The sequence below is a fragment of the Somniosus microcephalus genome, chromosome 2 (genome assembly GCF_052327205.1).
Source record: "Somniosus microcephalus isolate GS21.2 chromosome 2, FLI_Smic_1.0, whole genome shotgun sequence".
Lineage (NCBI taxonomy): Eukaryota > Metazoa > Chordata > Chondrichthyes > Squaliformes > Somniosidae > Somniosus > Somniosus microcephalus.
The window spans coordinates 331,185,631-331,209,823 of record NC_140988.1 but is presented as its reverse complement, the minus strand read 5'-3'; the positions used below and the strand labels follow the sequence as shown (position 1 = coordinate 331,209,823).

Here is a 24,193-nt window from a genome sequence, read left to right as displayed (position 1 = left end):
GTTCTATGATAAACCCATTGTGATAAATGAGTCACGTTACTGGTAAGGTATGCAAGAGCAGTCAGATTTCAACAGTAGTTACTGTCCTTGGACAGAACTGCCTTTAATTGCATTCTGTGTGTTTAGTTCTTCTCTCCCAACCATATCAGAGTATATTGCTGAGACTGCATCAGTTTTTCATGAGTCTTAATCAGGCCATCATTGTTGTAGTTATATACTTCTGCCCTATCATTTTGTTTTGATGAATTTAAATTAACAATAAATGACCATTTTCAACTGTAAAAAAGACAACCTGAATTAAATTTATTATCGTAGAAGAAAAATTACACCAATCTATCCAAGATATGTAATGTTCCAGTATCTAATCACTGAATATTAATGTACATTGTCTTTCATAACCACAATTATTTTAATTATTTCACCCATTTCCATTAGCAAGCACTGAATTCATTGGACAGCATGAAGGGAATGGTTTAAAACTTTGCCACTTCCCTTCTTCCACTTAATTGCTCTAGGGTGAAGATGGGAAAACCAGCTGAGAAAAAGAGGAACAGGAAGAGAAGATGATGTATCCGAGGATCTGACGTCATGTTTTCGTGTGTGTATGTGTGTGGATTCTCTGCGATTTATATTGGAACTGTGCACTTGGATTCATGCAATGGGGATAGAAACATAGAAGATAGGAGCAGGAGTAGGCCATTCGGCCCCTCGAGCCTGTTCCTCCATTTAATGAGATCATGGCTGATCAACATGGATCAGTGGTTAAAGGGAGAAAGTCACCTTTGGTTTTGGTTCTAGATCATGAAAATTAATGATCTGTTGTTCACATTACAGACTGTGTTCAATGTGTTTAACACATCATTGGATTATAACTGTATTTGTGGATAAGAGTAATCAATAGTCTTGATAGGGCTTGTTAATCCTACTGTTAAATAGGAATATGCGATTGGAAAAACTACTTATTAATTCAAGACCAGGTGGTGGAGTGGTCTAGCATTCACTTTTGAATACCTGACATTCAAAATTCAGCCAGAGGTGTAGAGGGCACATGCATTCTACATATTGAAAAGGGGTGGTGGTGGTTAAATCCAAAGGCAACTGACCATTAACAACAAGCAACTTATATCCAATCTAAAGCAAAATGTTTGCTGGATTTAAATACCTATCAAGGCACTGACTTTGCCAGTGCAATTCTGCTGTCTCAGCACTGGAAGACTATTGCTGAAAGCATCTCTGTTATGTGTTAGACATTGTATAGATTTTACAATTATTGCATGTCAACATCTTGATTTTTAACATGAGTCCAGGTTAGTTCCTGCAAATTACAATTTGCCCAATAAGTATAAAGATAGTTTCTTTGTCATCCACAAGAAGCAGGAACACCAAGAAGATTGTGCTGTCACAATCTTAAAAAGTGTAAACCAGTTGGACCTCAACTGGGTACACCACAGCAATGAACCCAATTTTGGGCTCCAACTGAAATGGTCATTGCTTCAAGGGGTTACGCACAGCATTGCCAAATGTATCCCTTAATGAGTCAAATACAATCCCAAAGCTAGGCTGTTCTTCATTTGGGAGTCAAGCCCTAATGTAGTTTGCAGCAAATGGCTCAAACCCCTCTTTGTCCAAGAGTCAAACAAGCAGTGATAGAAGCACTGTAATTAATAAAACAAGTTCTCAGCTAGGGTCACAGTAGGAATGAGGAATTATTTGTGTGAAAATACTTTTGTCTAACAGAAAGGTGATACTAGCTTCAAATTGGTTGTGTACATTGAGCAGAGCCAAAGCCCATCTCGATTTATCATTTTCAGAGTCATTTTCTTTTCTCTACATAGTTTGTTATTTATGTGTAGAATGTTCCACTACTGACTATGAATGCAAAAGAGGGGATTCCACCATGCTTGAACCGTGCCAGGAAGCCAAAGAGAATGCACATTTGAGTTATTAAACATGCAGCAAGCGCATTATGAATCCCACCAGTGTTTTCTTTTGGTTACAAACCTTATGTGGTTCACAAATATCAAAATCGATGACAGGGCCTTCTTTGTTTTGTTTACATTCTACCCAATAAATAGTCATTGCTTTGTAAATTATAAAAATAAACCATGGCCTATCACTTGAAATGCTAGATGTTCCCTCTGAAAGGGCTTGTAGTGGTGGTGATGGGTTATTTATGCTTCCAGTCAGGTTTTGATATGGTCTTGTGCAATTATTTATTTCCATAATAATTCTCGATTGGAAGGCAGCAATTATCCAAGATTCAGCTTTCTCCTTTCTCCTTCCTTCTACACACACACAATTTTGTTCTATACTCTGTTGAGAAAAGTTAAGTTCAAATTTGCTGGGATGTGAATGGTATCCAGGTTGAGTGCAGAAGGGTTGAATGGAAACATAACAGGAAATGTGTGTTTGAAGTCTATTAGCAGCTGAGGAGATTCGTTGCGGTCTTGTAAACAGGACTATGAAGAAAAAACACAATGGTAAATACAGCTGAACAGAAGTACAGTACCTACTTATATATTTTTTATATAATTAGTTGGTACGGTAGTGTAGTGGTTATGCTACTGAACTAGTAATCCAGATATGCAAATTCAAATCCCACCATTGCAGTTTGAGAATTTGAATTCAATTTAAAAAAAAAGCTGGTACCAGTAAAAGTGGCCATGAAACTGTCGGATTGTTGTAAAAACTCAATCAGTTCATTAATGTCTTTTAGGGAAGGAAACGTGTCCTTACCCGGTCTGGCCTATATGTGATTTCAGTCCACACCAATGTGGTTGACTCTTAACTGCCCTTTGGATATTAGAAATTTAGGTTATGAGATAGAATTGAGGAATATAATGAGTGGAGCTTTTCCAACCGAAAGGGACAAACTTGTTTTGCTTCCTGGCCTTTTTTGCACCATTCTTATGTTCTTAGAAGAAATTGGAAGCAAGTTTCCCTGAAGCATTCCTTTAAATATTGAACTGTAGGATCAAAAGGAGTAATTTGTGGATTTCTTATTTACAGAATGTTGGCAATAAATGCCTGAAATTGGGAAGCACTGGCAAAAAAGGGAGTAGACGTGATTGGCTTCTTATAAAAAGCATCATTCGCATTTTTGGGCTATGAAGAGCTTACCTGAATATTTCTAATGAAGGCTACTGTCACACGTTCTTCAAACTCATTCACTGGCGTGTAGAGGTTTAAAATCTTGACAATCTGTTGTGGAAAAGAATAGCTACAATATAGAATTTAATATGTAATCGTCAGGAAAACGTGACAAAATCTAAGGTCCCAGGTTCAAACCGGGTCTGTGCTGAGGCGCCTTGGGATGTTTTACTATGTTAAAGGCACTATATAAATACAAGCTGTTGTTGAGTTAGCTAATGCTGGTCAGAGCTGCTACATTTGGAGCCTCAGGAAGGGTAAAGACAAACTATCAGCCAGTGTTCCCAATTCTGATTGCTATCCAGTCACCCCTGCTAGAAAGGACATGTACATGGATGCACGACACAGTTAAATAGCATATTGATACTCACTGCCTGGGCTCACACAAGAAAAATGGCCACTTAGATGAGTTAATAGAGGATACCTGGCACCTCGACAGAAGAACTCCAGCAAGACTCAGGAGAGGAAGGTTGCACTGTCTCCAAATTAAAGGTGTTGCTATGGGAACGCACATGGGCCCTAGCTATGCCTGCCTTTTCATGGGATATGTGGAACATTCTTTGTTCCAGTCCTACTCAGGTCCCCTCCTTCACCTCTTTTTCCGATACATCGATGACTGTATTGGTGCCGTTTCCTGCTCTCGCCCTGAACTTGACAAGTTCATTCACTTTACTTCCAATTTCCACCCTTCCCTCACCTTCACATGATCCATGTCCTACTCTTCTCTTCCCTTCCCTTCCTTGACTTCTCCGGCTCCATTTCTGGCGATCGCCTTTTGACAAACATCCACTACAAGCCCACCGACTCCCACAGCTACCTGGACTACACTTCCTCCCACCCCACTTCCTGTAAGGACTCTATTCCATTCTCCCAGTTTCTCCGTCTAGGCCACGTCTGTTCTGACGATGCCACCTTCCATACCAGTGCTTCCGACATGTCTTCCTTTTTCCTCAACCGAGGATTCCCCTCTATTGTGGTTGACACAGCCCTTGACCGTGCCTGTTCCATTTTCCGCACTTCTGCTCTCACCCCTTCCCCTCCCTCCCAGAACCATGATAGGGTTCCCCTTGTCCTCACCTTTCACCCCACCAGCCTCCACATTCAACGGATCATCCTCCGCCACCTCCAACGTGATCCCACCACCAAACGCATCTTCCCCTCACCTCCACTTTCAGTATTCCGAAGGGACCACTCCCTCCGCAACACCCTGGTCCACTCCTCAATCACCCCTAACAGCCCTTCCCCTTGCACCTTCCCGTGCAAGCGCAGGAGATGCAACACATGCCCTTTTACCTCCTCCCTCCCACTGTCCAGGGCCCCAAACACCCCTTCCCAGGTGAAACAGCGATTTACTTGTACTTCTTGCAATTTAGTATACTGTATTCGCTGCTCAAGATGTGGTCTCCTCTACATTGGGGAGACCAAACGCAGATTGGGCGACCACTTTGCGGAACACCTCCGTTCAGTCCATAAGGGTGACCCTGAGCTTCCGATCGCCTGTCACTTTAATTCACCGCTTCACTCCCACTCTGATCGCTCTGTCCTCGGCATATTACATTGTTCCAATGTAGCTCAAAGTAAGCTCGAGGAACAGCACCTCATCTTTAAAGCCTTCTGGCCTCAACATTGAGTTCAACAATTTCAAACTATAACGCCTGCCCCCATTTTTCATGCTGTATGATTTTGCCATTCCCATTTGCAACATTTTATCTTTCCTGCCTCTTACAAAAGCACAGTATATTCCTTCAATTCCTTCCTCCCCTCCTGGCTCTGCACCTGCTTAATATCTGTTACATATCCAGCTTTTTCCAGTTCTGATGAAGGGTCCCAGACCTGAAACGTTAACTCTGTTTCCCTCCATGGATGCTGCCTGGCCTGCTGAGTTTTTCCAGCGTTTTCTGTTGTTATTTCAGATTTCCAGCATCCACAGTATTTTGCTATTATAAGGTTGCATTGTTGTTTAGCAGCAAAACCTTGTACGCAGTAAACTAGTCTGTACAAGGTGCAAGAACTGTTTCACCACAACCAGATCAGAAATGATTCCGCATCCAGTGGGGCCAATTGTCTGAGAAAAATACCATCAAAGTTAGCGCAGCTGCACATGTAATGCCCACCAGGGTAAGGTTTCCCTCAGATTGGCTTAACTAGTGGCATTAGAGGAAAAATAGGAACAGATTGCAAGTTGAAATTACAACTTATCACAAATAGGCTTTACAATCAGACCAAAATATTGAATTGAACAGGGATGCATCCAGGTGCATTTTCTTTATAAAAAAAAGGATAAGATGCAAGACTAACAGCTACAACTGGAAGGCTGTGTCAGTTGAGTTGATTTTTCTGATCTCTTAACCAGCATCATTTGGATATAAATGTAAATTTTGATCAATCTTACTGTGGAAAAATAAGATAAATATGTTTAGTAGAGTTTGCAATCTGCCTCACTCATTTTGATCAAATTTTCACTGCTGTCTGATGTTCTGGCATGACTGTTGGGAATATGGGCAGCGTTGTATACTTGGCATAAGGTCATGGCTCTGATACATCACTGACTAGCTACTGAAAACCTCACATGTAGAGTTTTCTCAAAGGTTGACTGCCAAGAAACTGTAAAATAGCCAAAGGTCATTTACCTGCTGTGTGGAAAGAGCGATACACATTGAACAGATTGCCACAGCATCATCGCTCGTTTTCTTCTTCACTTGGAGGAGCTGTGCAGCCTGGATTAGAGGCTCCATTGTTTTCACGGCCCCACTCTGTTGTAAATTCTTTCCTCGAAGCCACTCTTCTAACTGACTGATGTTGTATCTACACAAACAAAAACAGCAGTCAGAAACAAGAGCTGCAGATCATTATTTTGGAACATCCCATTTTACATTTATTTTCATCCCTTTTTTCTGATGACTTACCTTCTCCCCCTCACCAAAAAAACCTCACCAATTCTCCCAAAAGGTAAGTAGGCAGGTTCCCAGACCTCTGCCTAGGGCACATGTACCTGGGAATAGTCTGAGGTGACTTGGATGCAGTTTTAATTCCTCAAATGGCCTCTTTTCATCTCGATTTTTAAAATATATTTATTCTAAGTGCCCAACCGTACCACCTTATTCTTGCAGTAGAGACAGGGCCAAGAACTCAGCAATACAGAGAATCACAAGCATAAACAACTCTTAACCAGACAGGAGCGCCAACATGTCACAGAAACCCCACAGTGCAGATAGAGGCCATTTCGGCCCATCGAGCCTGCACCGACACATATCCCACCCTATCCCCGTAACCCCACGTATTTAATGCCCCTGACACTAAGGGTCAATTTATCATAGCCAATCAACCTAACCTGCACATCTTTGGACTGTCACCTGTACACATTAATGAATAAAGTTGTTCAATAAGAGCACAGGCTGTAGGGCTGATTCCACAGTCGGGCCAGAAAATGGACCGTGCTCCTGGGTGCACCTGCCCCACCAGATTCCACTGGCTTGACTAATTAACATTACATAAATAATCTTTCTAAGGATAGATGCCATAAACGCTGATGCAGTATTACTCATCAACACTGTGTCTGCTACTATTGAGACCACTGTCTCCAACTTACAAGAGGTTTTTACTTGGTCTACAGCAGCGAGAGAATCAGCTGAAGGGCACCTCATAACATGCTTCACACTCTTTGGTGCTAGCAAACTCTGTTCCCACCATCAGTCCAGGGCACTCAGCAGCAATGGTATGAAAGGAGAAGAAATTGATGAGAAAACAACTACCTTTCACAGCCAGCCCACTCGGAGAACTGAAGGTAATGGAATGGCTGTAGCCAACCACCGTAGATGGCAATGTGCTAGCAGTAAGGACAAGGCAACTCATGATGCAACGGAAACAGGCATTCTTCACAGATGAGACATGGGCTCTCCACTGAGGAGCAGTAGCATGCTACAACACTTGCTCCTCCCAGTGAGGTGGCACTTAGAAGGAGCAGGATATTAGGGAGTAGATAATATACCCTACACTATCAAAGGCCAGTCCTGAGGAAACAAACATTGACGCACTTGCGGAGTAGAAAAATAAATTGGAATATTTGGTGATGATTTTCTGGTCAGTAGGAACAAGGCTGTTGGGACAAAACGTGGGAATGGTAGTGAAGGCAGCGGGATCTGATCTAGCATGTTGCTATGGAGCGGGTACAGGGAGGCCCAATGGGGTTCTTTTGTAGGGGCTGTAGAGCTGCTTTTAATCAGTTAATAATTCTGTGATGCACCAGTCCATCTGGCTGAGCATCAGATGAGTCACTTCTCCTTCCTCCTTTTTTCCCCTCATCTGTAGGCAAGGGTGCAGGCTCACCTTCCAGCTCTGCTGGTTAATGGCAAACTTGTACAGATCACAACAGATGCAAAAGAAAGCTATAGAGTAGGATTCCACCTAATCCGTGCAAACATCCTTGTTCTGGACATTTTACATGCAGATAGCACCCTCTGGTGGTGGTTGTTGTGTTAGCAGTGTTTGTATGCAGCAGAGGTCATTTGACCTTTCTACCTTTCTTCCTGTTTGACCCAGGAAGTAGAATTCCAGAAAGAACCTAGCAGAGCAATGGAGAATCTGCCATGAGGGGTTCCATCCTCAATCCAATGTAATCTGATCTCATATGTTAGGCCAGGCGCAATATCTGTGAGTATCTTTGTTTGTTAGCATAATAGCAACTTTGTCAGTGCAGTATTTTGACAATACTATGTTTGTGAGAAGTAATAGTTAATATTTACAGAAGTACAGTCCAAATGTTAGTTAGTTATATAATTAGTCTATTCTACTGTTGTAAATATGTTTATATCTTATGTAATATCGAATGTACAGTACTCAGTTTATGTACAAAACATACTTTGTCTTTGTTTACAGTTTCACAAATTTGTTCAAGTAAAGCTTCAAACAGCAAAACGGCTTCACGAGGAATTATTTGAATAAGTGTTTAACTTGCTGGATAACTAGATAGGAGCACGTCTAGCGAGGCCAGTACAATCCTGATTTTATGTTCCACCGGATTTTGGATGGATGCATGAGCCTCACTGTATTTTTTTTTAGTCTGAGTGTAGGGGTTCTGAAATAATATCAAAAGTTGGGGTAGCAAGGGTATTGTTGGTCCCCTGCATCCATCCAACTTGCTCCCTCAAATAGTTGTGTCACTATCCATTCTCATAAGATGAAAACATCATAGCTGCTGCCAGGGTTTCTTGCAGTCATCTGTATTATTCTGTTGTGATGGACCAAGACCACCGACACCTTGATCAAATGACAGCTTTTTTGATTAATGTATGCCACTGATTGGCACCCTGAAGGCAATGTGTGCATCATCAATGAGACTTTGGGAACCAGTAACAAACCAACTTCTCTCTCAATCACTTTTGACTCATTGAATCTTGATATTTGAGTATGGGGGGGCTTTGTGGACTCTGAGACGTAACAGCGCCTTGGGGTGGGAGAGAATCATTCTCCAGCAACATACCTGAGCTGCATTCCGGTACTCCATGAGCACACGTCCTTTCTCAGTAGCAGATTGTTAAGTGTAACAGCATTTATGATGTAGAAAAGCTGCCGAAAGACCTGTTGGATAATCTCAGGATCCAGTCCATGCTCGCACATGGTGTGGTTTAACAGGTTAAGCTGGCGCAGCATGGCCTCCAGAGTGTAGCTGCTGTCTCCGTCCACCCGGCTGGAAGAGCGTTTCCTGTAGCCCATGGGTTTCACACTGGACAGACCCTGGATGCTCTCATTTTCTAACATTGCAGATACTTAAAAAAAAAAGCGAGAGTATTAATACAAACTAAATCAGCTACCCCAGACATGCATCTCACGGGATACAAAAAAGAAAGTGCCAGATAGCATGTACTAAACCAAATTGTTTTTCACACTGGAGTACAATAATAAGTTATCTTGTATTTAAATTTAAAGGATTGATATACTTATTGACAATATATATATCGAATATATAATATATATATATATAAATAAAATTAAGAAAAAAAATTATCCCATCAGAGTATATGTTTCACTATAATATTTTCCTCAATGTTCAACATGGGCACACCACCAGCTTCTCAGCGCAAGTAGGGAATGGCAATAAATGCGGCCTTACCAGCGCTGCACACATCCTGACAGCAAGTTAAAAAAAATATTGCAGTGGGCTTTGTTAGAGGAATCAGTTTCTGTCTATTCCTGGTCAAACTTCACCCCTTTGTGTTTTTTTCTGGATGAAGTCTTGTGTCCATTGGCGTGAAGGGTGTCATTAAGAGGAATGGAGCATTTTTCCATTTCAGTATTGAACACTCCCAGGACAGGAATAGCACAGCTCGATACAGATGAAACCAGAGTGGTCAGTGTCACATGGCCGGCACAAGCTGGAGCTGGGTTTGTTGTACACTTCAATGGTGTTCATACTTGACTATGGGCACAATATAATCAATTCTGGGGGCAAGGTTGCAGATTTAAGAGTTAGACTAGAAGTAATAAAATAAATCCACTACAAAATCTCCTCTAGGATAGGTCTCTGCACAATTATGAAGGGCACAGCAGCAGCTAAGTGCAGCTAATTTACACTTGATTTTACCGTATTTACCATTAGAGTGGGGCCAGTGCACTAATAAATGTATAACATAAGCATGTGTGAAATTGCCAATCACTGCATATTTTTTATGTAAGTGGGGTAGTTTTGTGTTGTGGATCTGCACTTATTAAGAACCGAGTGAGACTGCTCCTGGATCATTATGCCTAGCAGAGATACTCCATTCCATCTACTCTGAGCTTCATTCAAATCAAGATACCAGAAGACAAAGAACAATATGCAAACCAACTCTAGTACCCATCTCCCAAACTTAATTCATTAGTTCAGGCAGCTTTAAGAGGAATGCTGAAGTCAACAGTATAAAAGGGGCTGAAATAACATAAGAAGTGAGAATCATTATCCCAGGATTCTGAAGGTTTTATAGGAATGATTAATTCAGCTTCCTTCACCTTCAGTAATTTCTTCAAGTCAATTTTCCCAAAGGTAGCATTTGTGCCTGCTCATCAATATTTCAAAAAATCAACAGAGCCAGAAAAACAATAAAAGGATATTAAATCATAATTCTTTTTAACGGCTTCATTTTTTTTTTAAAGCTGACATTTGTTCACTAAAGAACATCTGAATAGAAAATGTCTTGCCTGCGTGAAAGTATTCATGGAGCTTCCCTCATGGCTCCGAGTGAATGTACCCTGGTGTGGCACAGACCAAGAAGGTCCCAGGTTCTACCCCTGGCCTATGTGGAGTTAGGTAATCTCATGTGGGATGTCATTGGGATGCTATGAATAGCATGAGTGCCCATATGCCTGGGGGGGTGGAGTGAAGAGGGGAAAAAATCGACCAGGGAACACCCAATCACTATTCAATAATACATGGTGGAAAGTGTGGATATCAGGTGAGGTCAGTACCAAGCTCAACTGTGATACACTCTAGTGCCCGGCAATCCAAATAACCCGCCGACACTCATTGTCTTAGCTCAAATGTGAAAAGTGGCCACTAGGTCAAGGTACCAGAGGGTAGCAATGCCCGTGGAGCTGTACTTTAAATAATGGGTGCCTTTGAGAGAAATGGGGAGATTGTTGGTTTTTAAAACAAAAAGTAGTATCTATGAATAAGAGCTTTACCTATCATGGGCTGAAGGAGACCTTCTGCGACTTTAACCACCTGCTGATAGATCTGAATAGAGAGGTCACTTAGAACCTGGCGGTACTCTGTGAGATCAAAGTTCTTGAGGCTGTGCTCATTCTGCCGTGCATTATTCTGCTTCATGAAATCCTGAAGGAATTGAGAAGGAACATGAGAAAATAAGATTTTATTTTTGCGTAGTTTATTTTCACATATTCCCTCTTTCGGAAGGGACCAAACCACTAATGAACAAATCCACAAAAGACCAATAAAAAGACCCAAGAAAATAGGCACATCCTTATACGTTGCTCATGAGCATTAGAAAAAAAGAAATAACAGGCCTTGCATGTTCTTAGCATGTCCCAAAGCAGGGAACCGTCTTTACCCATTTCATCTGCCGCTTGCTGTTACACAGTGTTTCTAATCTCCCAAATAAATGTCAAAATGCAACATGGCAAATATTACACACCAGTGTCATAGAAAAGATTAATGTAAGAAGTCACACAACACCAGGTTATAGTCCAACAGTTTTATTTGAAATCACAAGCTTTTGGAGCGCTGCTCCTTCGTCAGGTGAAGTCAGAAAAGATTGCTTGAAGTATGGGCTAATTAATGAAAGTCAGTATGGATTTGTTAAAAGCAAATCGTATTTGACTAAATTCATTGAGTTCTTTGATGAAGTAAGGGAGCGGGTAGTGTGATTGATGTTGTGGAAATGGACTTTCAAAAGGGGTTTGACAAAATACCACGTATTAGACTTGAAAGCAAAATTAAAGTCCATGGCATTAAAGGGGTGAAATTGGCTAGGGGCAGAAAGCAGATAGTGGTGAATTTTTGTTTCTAGACTGGAGAGAAATATACAGTGGTGTTCCCCAGGGGTCAGTGTTAAGACCACTGCTCTTATTGATAAATATTTATGACCTTGGCTTGGGTATACAGGCATAATTTCAAAGTTTGCAGATAATACAAAACTCGGAAATGTAATCAACAATGAGGAGGACAGTAACAGACTTCAGGAGGACACAGACAGACTGGTAAAATGGGCAGACACGTGGCAGGTGAAATTTAATGCAGAGAAGTGTGAAGTGATACATTTTGGTAGGAAGAAGGAGGAGAGGCAATGTAAACTAAATGGTACAATTTTAAAGGGGGTGCAGGAAGAGAGACTTCGGGGTGTATGTACACAAATCTTTGTAGGTGGCAGGAAAAGTTGAGTTCAATGTGTTCAGTTCTGGGCACCACACTTTAGGAAGGATGTCAAGGCCTTGGCGATGGTGTAGAAGAGATTTAAAAGAAAGACTTGCATTTATATAGCGCCTTTCACGACCACTGGATGTCTCAAAGCGCTTTACAGCCAATGAAGTACTTTTTGAAGTGTAGTCACTGTTGTAATGTAGGAAATACGGCAGCCAATCTGCACACAGCAGGCTCCCACAAACAGCAATGTGATAATGACCAGATAATCTGTTTTTGTTATGTTGATTGAGGGATAAATATTGGCCAGGACACCGGGGATAACTCCCCTGCTCTTCTTACTCGAATGGTACCAGGGATGAGGGACTTCAGTTACATGGAGAGACTGGAGAAGCATTCGATACGGTGCCACACAAGAGGTATTACACAAGATTGGGGCTTATGGGATTAGGGGTAATATATTACAGGAAACTTTGGTTTATCCGGAGGTTAACTGTCCGGAATGCTCGAGCCACCGGCAAAATTCAGGAGTCGGTTCAGTAAGTTTTTTTTCTTTTCGTTGCTTTTTTTTTCACCAGTCAGGCTCTGCAAGGTGTTGCTGTTGCTTAGCTACAGAGACGCTTGCAAGCTACGGCTGACTGTTTAGAAGCTGTCGCTAAGCAACAGGGTTTGTTGCTAGATATGGAGCTCAAAAGCTTCCGTATGTTTTAACATTAGCGCTGGTTTGTCCAGCAGTTTTGATGGGATGGCAACAGCTCGGTCCCGTCGGTGCCGGATATCACAAAGTTTCCTGTAGCTTGGATTGAGGATGGGTTAACGGACAGAAAACAGAGAGTAGGAATAAACAGAATAACAACAGAAAATGCTGGAAAAACTCAGCAGGCCAGGCAACATCCGTGCAGAGAAAAATAGAGTCAACGTTTCGAGTCAAACCCTTTGTCAAGACTCAGGCCTGCTGAGTTTTTCCAGCATTTTCTGTTATTTCGGATTTCCAGCATCCGCAGTATTTTGCTATCGTAGGAATAAACGGGTCATTTTCAGGTTGGCAGGCTGCAACCAGTGGGTTGCCGCAAGGATCAGTGCCTAGGCCTCAACTATTTACAATCTATATCAATAACTTGGATGAGGGGACCGAGTGTAATGTACCCAAGTTTACTGATGATACAAAACTAGGTGAGATACAAAGAGGCTGCAAAGGGATATAGACAGGTTAACTGAGTGGGCAAGAAGGTGCAGATGGAGTATAATGTGGGGAAATGTGAACTTATCCACTTTGGTAGGAAGAATGGAAAAGCAGAATATTTTTTAAAAAGTTGAGACACTAGTAAATATTGGTATGCAGAGGGATTTGGGGGTCCTTGTATCACAAAGTTAACATGCAGGTACAACAAGCAATTAGGAAGGCAAGTGGTAAGTTAGCCTTTATTGCAAGGGGGTTGGGATATAAGAATAAGTAAGTCTTGCTGCAATTATTCAGGGGTTTGGTGAGAACACACCTGGAGTACTCATAGAATCATAAATTTACAGCACAGGAGGCCGCCATTAGGCCCATCGTGTCTGTGCCGGCCGAAAGAGAGCTATCCAGCCTATTCCCACTTTTCAGCTCTTGGTCCGTAGCCTTGCAGGTTACGGCACTTTAAGTGCATATCCAAGTACTTTTTAAATGCCACGAGGGTTTCTGCCTCTACCACCTTTTCGGGCAGTGCATTCTGGATCCCCAACACCCTCTGGGTGAAAACATTTCTCCTCAACTCCCCTCTAATCCTTCTGTACTGTGTACAGTTTTGGTCTTCTAACCCAAGCCTTAGAGAAGGTGGAAAAAAGGTTCACTAGATTGATTCCTGGGATGAGAGCGTTGTCCTATGAGGAGAGTCCGAGTAGAATGGGCCTATGTTCTCCGGAGTTTAGAAGAATAAGATGTGGTCTCATTGAAACATATAAAATTCTTCGAGGGCGTAACAGGGTAGATGGCGAGAGACTGTTTCTCCTAGCTGAGAGATTCTAGAACTAGGGGTATCAGGATAAGGGCCATTTAGGACTGAGATGAGGAGAAATTTTTTCACTCAGAGGGTTGTGAATCTTTGGAATTCTCTACTCTAAAGGGCTGTGGATGCTCAGTTATTGAGTATGTTCAAGACAGATAGATAGATAGATTTTTGGACACTGAGGAGGCCAAGGGAAATGGGGAAAGGGTGGGAAAGTGCAGTTGAAGTAGATGATCAGCCATGATATTACTGAATGGCAAAGCAGGCTCGAGGGGCCATATGGTCTACTCCTGCTTCTATTGCTTATGTTCTTATAAACTGGGGTTGTTCTCCTTAGAGCAGAGAAGGTTAAGAGGAGATTTGATAGAGGTGTTCAAAACGAATAAAGAGAAATGGTTTCCAGTGGCAAATAGCGAAAAATATAAAAACAGATTGTAAAAGCTTCTATAGGTATGTGAAAAGGAAAAGACTGGCAAAGGTAAATGTAGGTCCTTTACAGTCAGAGACGGGAACATTTATAATGGGGAATGAGGAAATGGCAGAGAAATTAAATAAATACTTTGTTTCTGTCTTCACGGAGGAAGACACAAAAAATCTCCCAGAAATACGAGAAAACCAAGGGTGTGATGAGAATGAGGAACTTAAAGAAATTATTATTAGTAAAAAAACAGTACTAGCAAAATTAATGGGACTAAAAGTTGGTAAATCCCAAGGACTGGATGACCCACATCCTAGGGTTTTGAAAGAGGTGGCCATTGGAATAGTGGACGCATTGGTTGTCATCTTCCAGAATCTATAGAATTTTGGAACGGTTCCTGCAGATTGGAGGATAGCAAATGTAACCCGCTATTTAAGAAAGGAGGGAGAGAGAAAACGGGGAACTACAGACCTGTTAGCCTCACATCAGTAGTTGGGAAAATGCTGGAATCTATTATAAAGGATGCAATAACTGGGCACTTAGAAACTAATAGTAAGATTGAGCAGAGTCAACATGGATTTATGAAAGGGAAATCCTGTTTGACAAACCTATTGAGTTCTTTGTGGATGTAACTAGTGGAGTAGACAAAGGGGAACCGTTAGATGTGGTGTATCTGGATTTTCAGAAGGCCTTCGATAAGGTCCCACAAGAGGTTGGTGAACAAAATTAGGGCACATGGAATTTGGGGTAATATACTAGCATGGATTAAGAATTGGTTAACAGACAGAAAACAAAGAGTAGGGATAAACGGGTCTTTTTCAGGATGGCAGGATGTGACTAGTGGGGATCGGTGCTTGGGCCCCAGCTATTCACAATCTATATCAATGATTTGGAGGAGGGGACTAAATGTGACATTTCCAAATTTGCTGATGATACAAAGCTAGGTGGCAGTGTCAGTTGCAAAGAGGATGTAAAGAGGCTTCAAGGGGATCTCGACAGGTTCAGTGAGTGGGCGAGAACATGGCAGATGGAATATAATGTGGATAAATGTGAAGTTATCCACTTTGGTAGAAAAAACAGAAAGGCAGAGTATTTCCTAAATGGTGAAAGATGGAGAATGCAGATGCTCAAAGGGACCTGGGTGTCCTTGTACATGAGTCACTGAAAGTGAATGTGTAGATGCAGCAAGCCATTAGGAAGGCAAATATTATGCTGGCCTTCATTACAAGAGGATTTGAGTACAGGAGTAAAGGAGTCTTACTCCAATTATATAGGGCCTTGGTGAGACCACGCCTGGACTACTGTGTACAATTTTGGTCTCCTTACCCAAGGATATACTTGCCACAGAGGGAGTGCAACAAAGGTTCACGAGATTGATTCTTGGGATGGCGGGACTGTCGTATGAGAAGAGATTGAGTAGACTAGGCCTGTATTCTCTTGAATTCAGAAGAATGAGAGGGGATCTCATTGAAGCATACAAAATTATTACAGGGCTTGATAGGATGGATGCTGGGAGAATGTTTCCCTTGGCTGGGAAGTCTAGAACCAGGGGCCACAGCCTCAAGATAAAGGGTAGGCCATTCAGGACTGAGATCAGCCATGATCTCATTGAATGGCGGAGCAGGCTCGAGGGGCCAAATGACCTACTGCTCCTATCTTCTATGTTTCTATGAGAAGAAATTTCTTCACACAGAGGGTGGTGAATCTTTGGAATTCTCTACCCCAGAGGGCTGTGGAGGCTCAGTCATTGGGTATATTCAAAACCAAAGTCGATAGATTTCTGACTAGTAAGGGCATCAAAGGATATGGCGATAGGGCCGGTGAATAGAGTTGAGGCAGCAGATCAGCCATGATCTCATTGAATGGAGGAGCAAGCTCGAAGGGCTGAATAGCCTACTCCTGCTCTTATTTCTTATGTTCTTAGAAGGGTCGGTAACCACAGATTTAAGGTGACAGGCAAAAGAATCAGAGGCGACATGAGGAAATATTTTTACGCAGCGTGTTGTGATCTGGAATGCACTGCCTGAAAGGGTGGTGGAAGCAGATTCAATAGTAACTTTCAAAACAGAATTGGATATATACTTGTAAAGGAAAATTTACAGGGCTATAGAGACAGAACCGGGGAGTGGAACTAATTGGATCACTCTTTCAAAGAGTTGGCAAAGGCCTCCTCTGTACTGTATCATTCTATGATTCTAAACATTAAAAGTTTTATTTGATGCAAAATGAGGTTGAACGTATAGGACAAATGGGAGTTCTACACAGTAAATCTAGCTTTGCTTTCATTGTATTTTGAAGAAGTATAATTGCAATTTTAAAAAAACACACACAAATTATATAAATCCTCTTATTAGAAATTGTAAGTTAAAGACTAGTGGGACGCTGGCATAAGATTTTATTAATATTTAGAAAGATATGTGATTATGTGAATATTATTTCATCATCATGCTCTGTAAGTGACTCATACTCTATACCTCTAATGTGGAGATTTAAAAAAAATAAAAGCTTTCTTGAAGAATTGCCTTTGCTCTTAATTCAAGTAGGACTTTGAAGTGTGGGTGGGGGGCAAACACATTACTAATAAAAAAAAAGAACAGAAAGTGGAAACATGCTGAGAATGTATCAGGTATTTCATATTTAGGAGTACATTGTATCTAAATAAATAACTAATTGGATAGCTCTACCAAAGAGCCAGCACAGATACAATGGACCGAATGGCCTCCTTCTGTGCTGTATGATTCTATTCTAGGACATAAAGCATGGTTTTAACAAGTCACCAGTAATGTGGAAGAAACTTGTTGCCCTCTGTCCTTTGCCTTTCCAGAAGATGTGGTAATTATAATCCGTTAAGCTTGCTGAGATTTCCATTTAGCGGTCATAATTTTGTGCTGTGGGCCCATTAATTTTTGCCGATGAAATGATGTTTTCCAAGTCCTTGTGGACATGGCCCCTAATTGGCAATCTCAGAGAGGTTGTTAATGTGGGAATGGAAAAAAACACTTGCATTGTGCAGTAGGAAGTGTTATTCCAAGGCTGGGCTAAGGCACACTATTGGGGATGATTCGAGGGATCTTTGCTCTAGCTGGCTGTGCTACACTTGATCCGGGAGTGCTTGATTGGCAGAGAAAGTCTAGCTTTCTCCAACAATGACATCCTACACTGTGATGAGCAAACATTCTTTTTTTTAGAAAACATGGTCTGCTGCTGAGTAGAAATGATAAACCAGACTTACCTCATCTCCACTGTATTGTTTTAAACAGTGTAATAGGCGGCAACTATTGGACAACCAAAATGACGTCATTCCAAAGTCATCGTTATGTTTCTGAAAAACACAAAAATTATTATTTTTTAACAAAACAGCTTAAAATGTAGAAATAGCCTCAAGTATACTAGATATTTAAAAAATAAAATACTTGTGGTTTCCTTCACGGCCCACTGTGAAACTGAGCTACCGAGACCAGGAAGGTCACAGATTCGACTTTCCAGTGTGCACTGAATTAGCTGGGCTTAGCTAGGATGGCAGCTAGGACACTACAAATGGCCTCAGTGCCTATGTACCAGGGAGAGAAAACAAAGATAAACCAGGATTCCTGTCCCTGGTATCTATCCAGTGACTCCCACTAGGAATCACCCGTGGAGATGGGAACAACCTCGACTGTAATGTTCCTCAACTGTCAAGTATCCTGCTGAAACTCGCTGCGTATTCCTGTACAAGCCAGCGCCTATGAAAATGAAACCCTGCATGTGTCAGTGCCTTCAGGAGAGGAGGGGGAAAGCTGAAGGTTATTTTATGAGAATGTGTTACGGTGTGCCCAAGACCGCACAAAGTGGAGAAGCATCCGGGAAGGCGCCGAACACCGAGTCTCTTCGCCAGGAGAAAGTGGAAGCCAAGTGCAGGCAGCGCAAGGAGCGCACGTCAACCTAAGCACCCCACCCATCCGCCCCTTCAACCACCATCTGCCCCACCTGTGACAGAGACTGTAGGTCCCGCACTGGACTCATCAGTCACCTGAGAACTCATTTTTAATGTGGAAGCAAGTCATCCTCGGTTCCGTGGGACTGCCTAAGAAGGAGGTTACAGTGTAATCAATTTTAAGTAACGGTTAAATCATCAGAATCTCACTTAGCTCTAACCTCACTCAGGAAGCATTCAGAGGCTGCATTGGAGACATGAATCCCTTACCTTTAACACTTTCTTGATGCCATTAATGGTACCAGTGAGGAGCGAGTGGACCTTCTGGTCGTCATTAACATAATCTGCGTGTCTAAGGCACATGAAGAGGATGTACGCAGGCAGGCCCGGCACTGTGGCAGACACCGCTTGAGGCTTCAGGTCTAGAAATGGGTGGGAAGGAGAAAACACAGAACAGTTTAATCACTAGTCGTACCAGCAGTGTTGACGCGTGGCCTATTGGGAAGATGATTGGGAATAATTAGTCATTCGCCCCAGCTTCTGTTGACACCACTCCTCACATAAGCAGAGCATTCACATAAAAAACACTGCTGGCATTTAATTTTGTAAAAGGCAGAGAATGAGCGATAATACATTTCTGGTATTTTTTTTCCCACTGTATGATGCAGATTATTTAAAAAAGGATGTACACTGCACCGTGGTGATACCAGTCAAAAACTGACAGGTTAGTGACGTGGACAGATAGATGGCAGGCATAGTTCAATGCAGAGAAATGTGAAGAAGTAAATATTTGGGAAAAATTACATTGAAGAAAAATATATCCTAATTGGTAAGATTCTTAACAGAGTGAAATCTAAGGGTGTAGATACATAGGCCAGAATTTTCCCCGAAAAAAAACAGGTGGGTTTAGAGCGTGAGGGCAGTTAAATAGTTAAAAATGGGATTCTCGAACTGATCCCGCCTCCAACCTGCCCACTTCCCGTTTAGCCGGAGGCAGGACGGGGGCAAGCGACCAACCCGCTCCCGGGGGCGGGGGGAGGATAACTTTAATTTAAATATTGTTATGAGGCTGGAAGCCTCCATTTCCCCGTCCATTTTGAATTTAACTGCCTGGGGACGGGTTTCACACAATTCGTGAAACCCAGCAGTTAAACAGAGGTGGTGACTGCTGCATCCAGGAGGTAAGTGGATTTATACCTACCTCCTGGATCCAGTGTCCCTGCCTAACCCACCCCCTGTGATTGGAGACCCCACCACAAGGCCTCCCCCCCACAACCCCCAACCAAATGATGAGGAGGAGACTGGCCCTGATCCGCACCCCCCTGGTTGCCTGCTAATCCCCAACCTCCCCGATCACCTCCCAATCGTCTGCCGACCCGACCTCCCCGATCCCCGGCCGATCCTGCAAATCCCGCCCGCCTCCGATGATCCTTTCTCCCCGCCTCCCGATTGCCAACACCCCCCTCCCCCTCCCCTCACTGATTGCCAAGCCCAATCCGATTCCCGACACCACCCCCCCCACCCCTGTGGCCAGCCAGACTCTCAAGCTGGCTGGCTGCAGACGGGAAACCGAGGACTCACATTCAAATTAGGCCCTGCCGGTAAAGTCGGAGATCACACCCCCCCCCCCCCACAACCTGCCTCCCTGAAGAAAATTCTGGCCTTAGCTCTTTAAAGGTGAAAATGCGGATAGAAAAGATATTTAAAAAGGGAAATGGAATTTTGGGCTTATACTTGGGGGCACTGAATATAAAAGCAAGGAAGTGATAGTGAATTTATACAACACTTTAATTAAGTTAAAATTGGAGTGTTAAATACAGTTCTAGGCATCTCATTATATGAAGGATACTAGTGTCATGGAAAGGATGCAGAGAAGATTCACTAGAATATCAGGAATGAGAGGGTATAGTTAGTAAGAAAAGCCTGAAAAATTGGGACTTTTTCCACTAGAACAGAGAAAGTTAAGGCGGATCTAACAGATTTTTCACATTTCTGAAAGGTTGTGAGAGGGTGAATAGTAAAAGATTGTTTTCACTGGTTGATGGATCAGTAACACGGGGGGGGGGGGGGGGGGAGACTGAAAATCATCAGTAGAAGAATAAAAAGGAAAGTTAGAAAATCATTTTTTGTGCAGAAGGTTGTTAGAACATGGAGCACAAGTAGCTAGTGAGGCAGGCAGAGACTATAGCATTTAAAAGGGAATTGGATAAGTATTGGAAAACAAAGAATATAAAAGGATACTGATAAAGGACAAGGAAATTGGATTAGTGTAGATGGCTCCATTGATGAGCCAGCACCAGCAACAACAATTTCCATGTGTAGCGCCTTTAACATAGAAAAATGCCCTAAGGTACTCCGGTATAATTTTTAAAAAAAGACACCAAGCCAAAGAAGGAAACGTTAGGAGGGCTGACCAAAAGTTTGGTCAAAGAGGTGGATTTTAAGGAGCCTCTTAAAGGAGGTGAGGCACAGCACCTCTGGTAGTGCGGGGAGAGGGAAATGCACAAGGCCAGAGGCAGAGGGATGGAGATTTGAGATAAGAACGGGCGTAATAATCTAATCTAAACATAAGCATGAGAATTTTCAATTTGGGGTTTTGGGGGAACTGGAAGCCAACTTAGATCTGAAGGACAGGGGTGGGTGGTGAGTGGAACTTGTTGGGGGATAGGATACAGGCAGAAGAGTCGGGCCAAATGGCCTCCTTCTGCATTGTAATTTGATGATTGTACAAGACCAGAGCTCTTACACTTTCCAAGTCCAAAACTGAGGATCTGAATTCTGAGGGGAGATTTCCCTGGGTCTGTGCCCTGACACACTGGATCACCTGGACACAGTGAAGAACAGAAAATCAGGTGGGTCGCAGCATATGTCTGGAAAGGAACATACCCAACTATGCTCCGTCGAGTTGTTTTCTTTACCACTAATGAAACCACTGATAACTTTAATAACTAGTAACTGCATATCATAAGAGACAGAAGTAGGTAGCAAGGACAGTCATCCATTAAACAAAAAAGATTTTTTGTAGCAGAGATTCTGGTCAACCTCAACAGTCTTATTCACTACAGCTCCTTTTGACACAACTCTTTGCATAGCACAATTCCTGTACCAACTCATTCACTATGGCCCCACTTTGCACTTCTCCTCTCACTAGCTCATTCACTACAACCCCTGTTATGACATCTGTCCCAGGCTCATCCACCAAGGTTCCCCTTTATACTACATGACGTCATTACCAAGTCAAACCTCTTCCATTCTAAAATCCCAGTCATGTACCTGTGATGAGGTTGCGGATAAGTAGGGATTCATCCTCCTTGTAATACTCCAACATTCCCTGGAACTCCTTCTCCTTGCGTTGCACAGTGACCTGTCTCGTTAGTTCGTGCCTTGGCTCCTTCTGCACTAAGGTCCGCGCTGATAACACAGGGAACACCATATTAAGTTACAGCAAAGATCTCAAAAGCAGTTAAAAATATGGGTTAGAAATGAAGCAAGAAATTTATATACACTATAAAAAGCTATGCAATCAGCCTTAAAGCTCTTTTCTTCTGCTGTGAGGGCGGGTGAGAGATAGAACAAACATATATAATGTAACTTGTAATAGGCCATAACCCAAAACGCATGGAAACTATCCTGAGCTCAGTAAACAAACACTCAAAACCAAAAAGTTATCTTTCCTTTGTGACATCAGCCCTATTTCTCACCAATGATAGCTGTGATCACATCTCTACATCCCAACTCTAGATTGAGCCCCCTACTTAATTCCCCCCCCCCACCAAATTTTCTCCCATTCTCTTCCTTACTCATGTTGGGTACAGTCCCATCAAGAGACAGCTCCTTTCAGTGGCCATTCTTCATGGGCAAGTCTGGACGGGGAGTCTCAGCAGGCTCTAAAAGCAACACTGCTGAGCTCAGTCAACCCTGTCCTCACCCAATGTCCCCACACTCTCACTTTTTTAGCAGGAGTAACTCAGTGAACACAAGCACAAATCCTGCCTGAATTTTTCCTTTATAGCTAGGGACATTGAGGCGGACTTCAGCACAGACCAGGGATGAAATCTGGAACCTTGATGTCTGTATATGGCTCAAGAACGGTGTCTGCTTTTCCCACTGAGATCAGGGGAGCCTATAAATCTCCCAAACATTCTAGACATTGAAAAATAATCTTATTAGAAAAAATAACAATTCAAATTATGCCAGACCTGGTTAATACTAGATCTTGGCTGAAATTGAACTTGGAGAAAGGTTCACAAGACATTAGATTGGATAGCTGAGCAGGACTTTTCCAAAGCAAAATATTACTGTTTTTTCTCAATTAAAACTTTGTGCATATCAGCATATAATATCCATTTGTACATCTATATACACTATTTTATATATACACATAAGCTCATACTCCCCTTTGCTTCTGGTAACCACCACACCTCCTCAAGATTGAAAAGCAGTAACATAAAATGCTCGATTCTGGGACTTCAGCTGGAGCTAAGGATTCCCCCTAGTGGCTCAGCTGGTAACTGCATAACAGAATGGAGCCACACAAATCAGGAATGCCCCAGGTTTATCCCAGACAGTGGCGTTCTAAACTCAGTTATACCTTCAAGCTCTTGAACTTTCTTCATGTGGATCTTGAGTTGCTTCTTCAACTTCTTCTCATTCTTCTCCTGTTTCTCTACCAGCTCTTTAAGGTCCTAGAACACAAGATGGTGGATAAATATTAGCAGGTTCAGTATTTGTGCGTTATACTAAGTGGATTATATTGCATTGAGCGTTATTATTAAGTACAAATAGAAATAACCCAAAACTGAGTGGAACATGATGATTCCTTCGGCTATGGAAATGTCATGCAGGAACACAACTGGCACAGGATATATAATGCAAGAATATAAGATTAGAGACACTGATGTTTCTGCTTGATTTACCTCCCATTGTAGCATGTTATTGTTTCTTAAATGATTCCAGGGTTTTTGCCTCCACTACTCTATTTGGAAGCCATTCCTTACATTGATCACTCTTTGTGTGAAGGAGAATTTTCTGAGATCGGTCCTAAAATTACATTTTACTAGTTTGAACCTGTTGCTGTTGTCCTACTCCCCCAATTTAATTAGTAGTGAACTAATGAGTTTTTCCAGCATTTTCTGTTGTTATTTCGGATTTCCAACATCTGCAGTATTTTGCTATAATACTCTAGGTTTACTTTTTCTATTCCCATATCATGTATTTCTGGAAGATCACTTCTCAGACACCTTTTTATACTGAAAAGCCCAGTTTATTCAGTCTTGATCAACCTTGTGGCTCTTCTCTGTACTGCCTCCAGCGCTCGAATGTTCCTCATGTTGCCCGGCAACCAAAACTAGAGGTCATATTCAAAGTGCAGTGTGACCAGAGCGTTATAAAGTTTGATCACAACCTGCTCTAACTTACATTCTACTGTTTTGGCTTTAATGATTGCCACTCTGCATTGGTTGGGCATGTTAGCCATCGAGTTTACTAAGACTCCTACATCTCTTTCAGCTTCATCCTTAGCTATTTCAACACCATTCATGGCGTATGTGTGTCGCCTATTTTCCCTTACTATGTGCAGCATTTTACAGGCTATCATCTGCCATTGTTCTGCCCACCTGCATATTTTGTACAACTTATTCTGTAATTTCTAAACTGGCCCAAGTTGTTGCAGGGTGCAGCGAGTAACCTTTAACCATTTCCAAAACTATCTACAAATGTACCTGGCAAGACAGAAACTTTAAGTTATTGGTTTCTGTATATTTTATTTACCAAATGTCTTTCAGGGCTATGAAATATCATCGTTTAAACCAAAACATAAAACAGTGCTACTTAAAAACAATCCCGGGGGCCACTTGAAGATCGCCTCCTTTTCTCCT

At 42.2% G+C, this 24,193-nt stretch overlaps 1 protein-coding gene across 3 annotated transcripts in view; it reads right to left on the bottom strand.

Moving 5' to 3' along the window:
- Window positions 1-281: 281 nt before the first annotated feature.
- myo5b (myosin VB) overlaps window positions 282-24,193 on the bottom strand; it is a 360,722-nt gene continuing 336,810 nt past the window's right edge. For all 3 annotated transcript variants that reach the window (XM_085974944.1, XM_085974932.1, XM_085974939.1), the window contains 9 exons: window positions 22,909-23,002; window positions 21,591-21,728; window positions 18,588-18,739; window positions 17,637-17,726; window positions 10,807-10,957; window positions 8,630-8,915; window positions 5,781-5,955; window positions 3,121-3,201; window positions 282-2,459 (listed from right to left, as the gene is read on the bottom strand). In XM_085974944.1, the coding sequence (XP_085831070.1) occupies window positions 2,307-2,459; window positions 3,121-3,201; window positions 5,781-5,955; window positions 8,630-8,915; window positions 10,807-10,957; window positions 17,637-17,726; window positions 18,588-18,739; window positions 21,591-21,728; window positions 22,909-23,002 (1,320 nt within the window). In that variant the 3' untranslated portion in view covers window positions 282-2,306. The remainder of the gene's footprint in view (window positions 2,460-3,120; window positions 3,202-5,780; window positions 5,956-8,629; window positions 8,916-10,806; window positions 10,958-17,636; window positions 17,727-18,587; window positions 18,740-21,590; window positions 21,729-22,908; window positions 23,003-24,193) is intronic.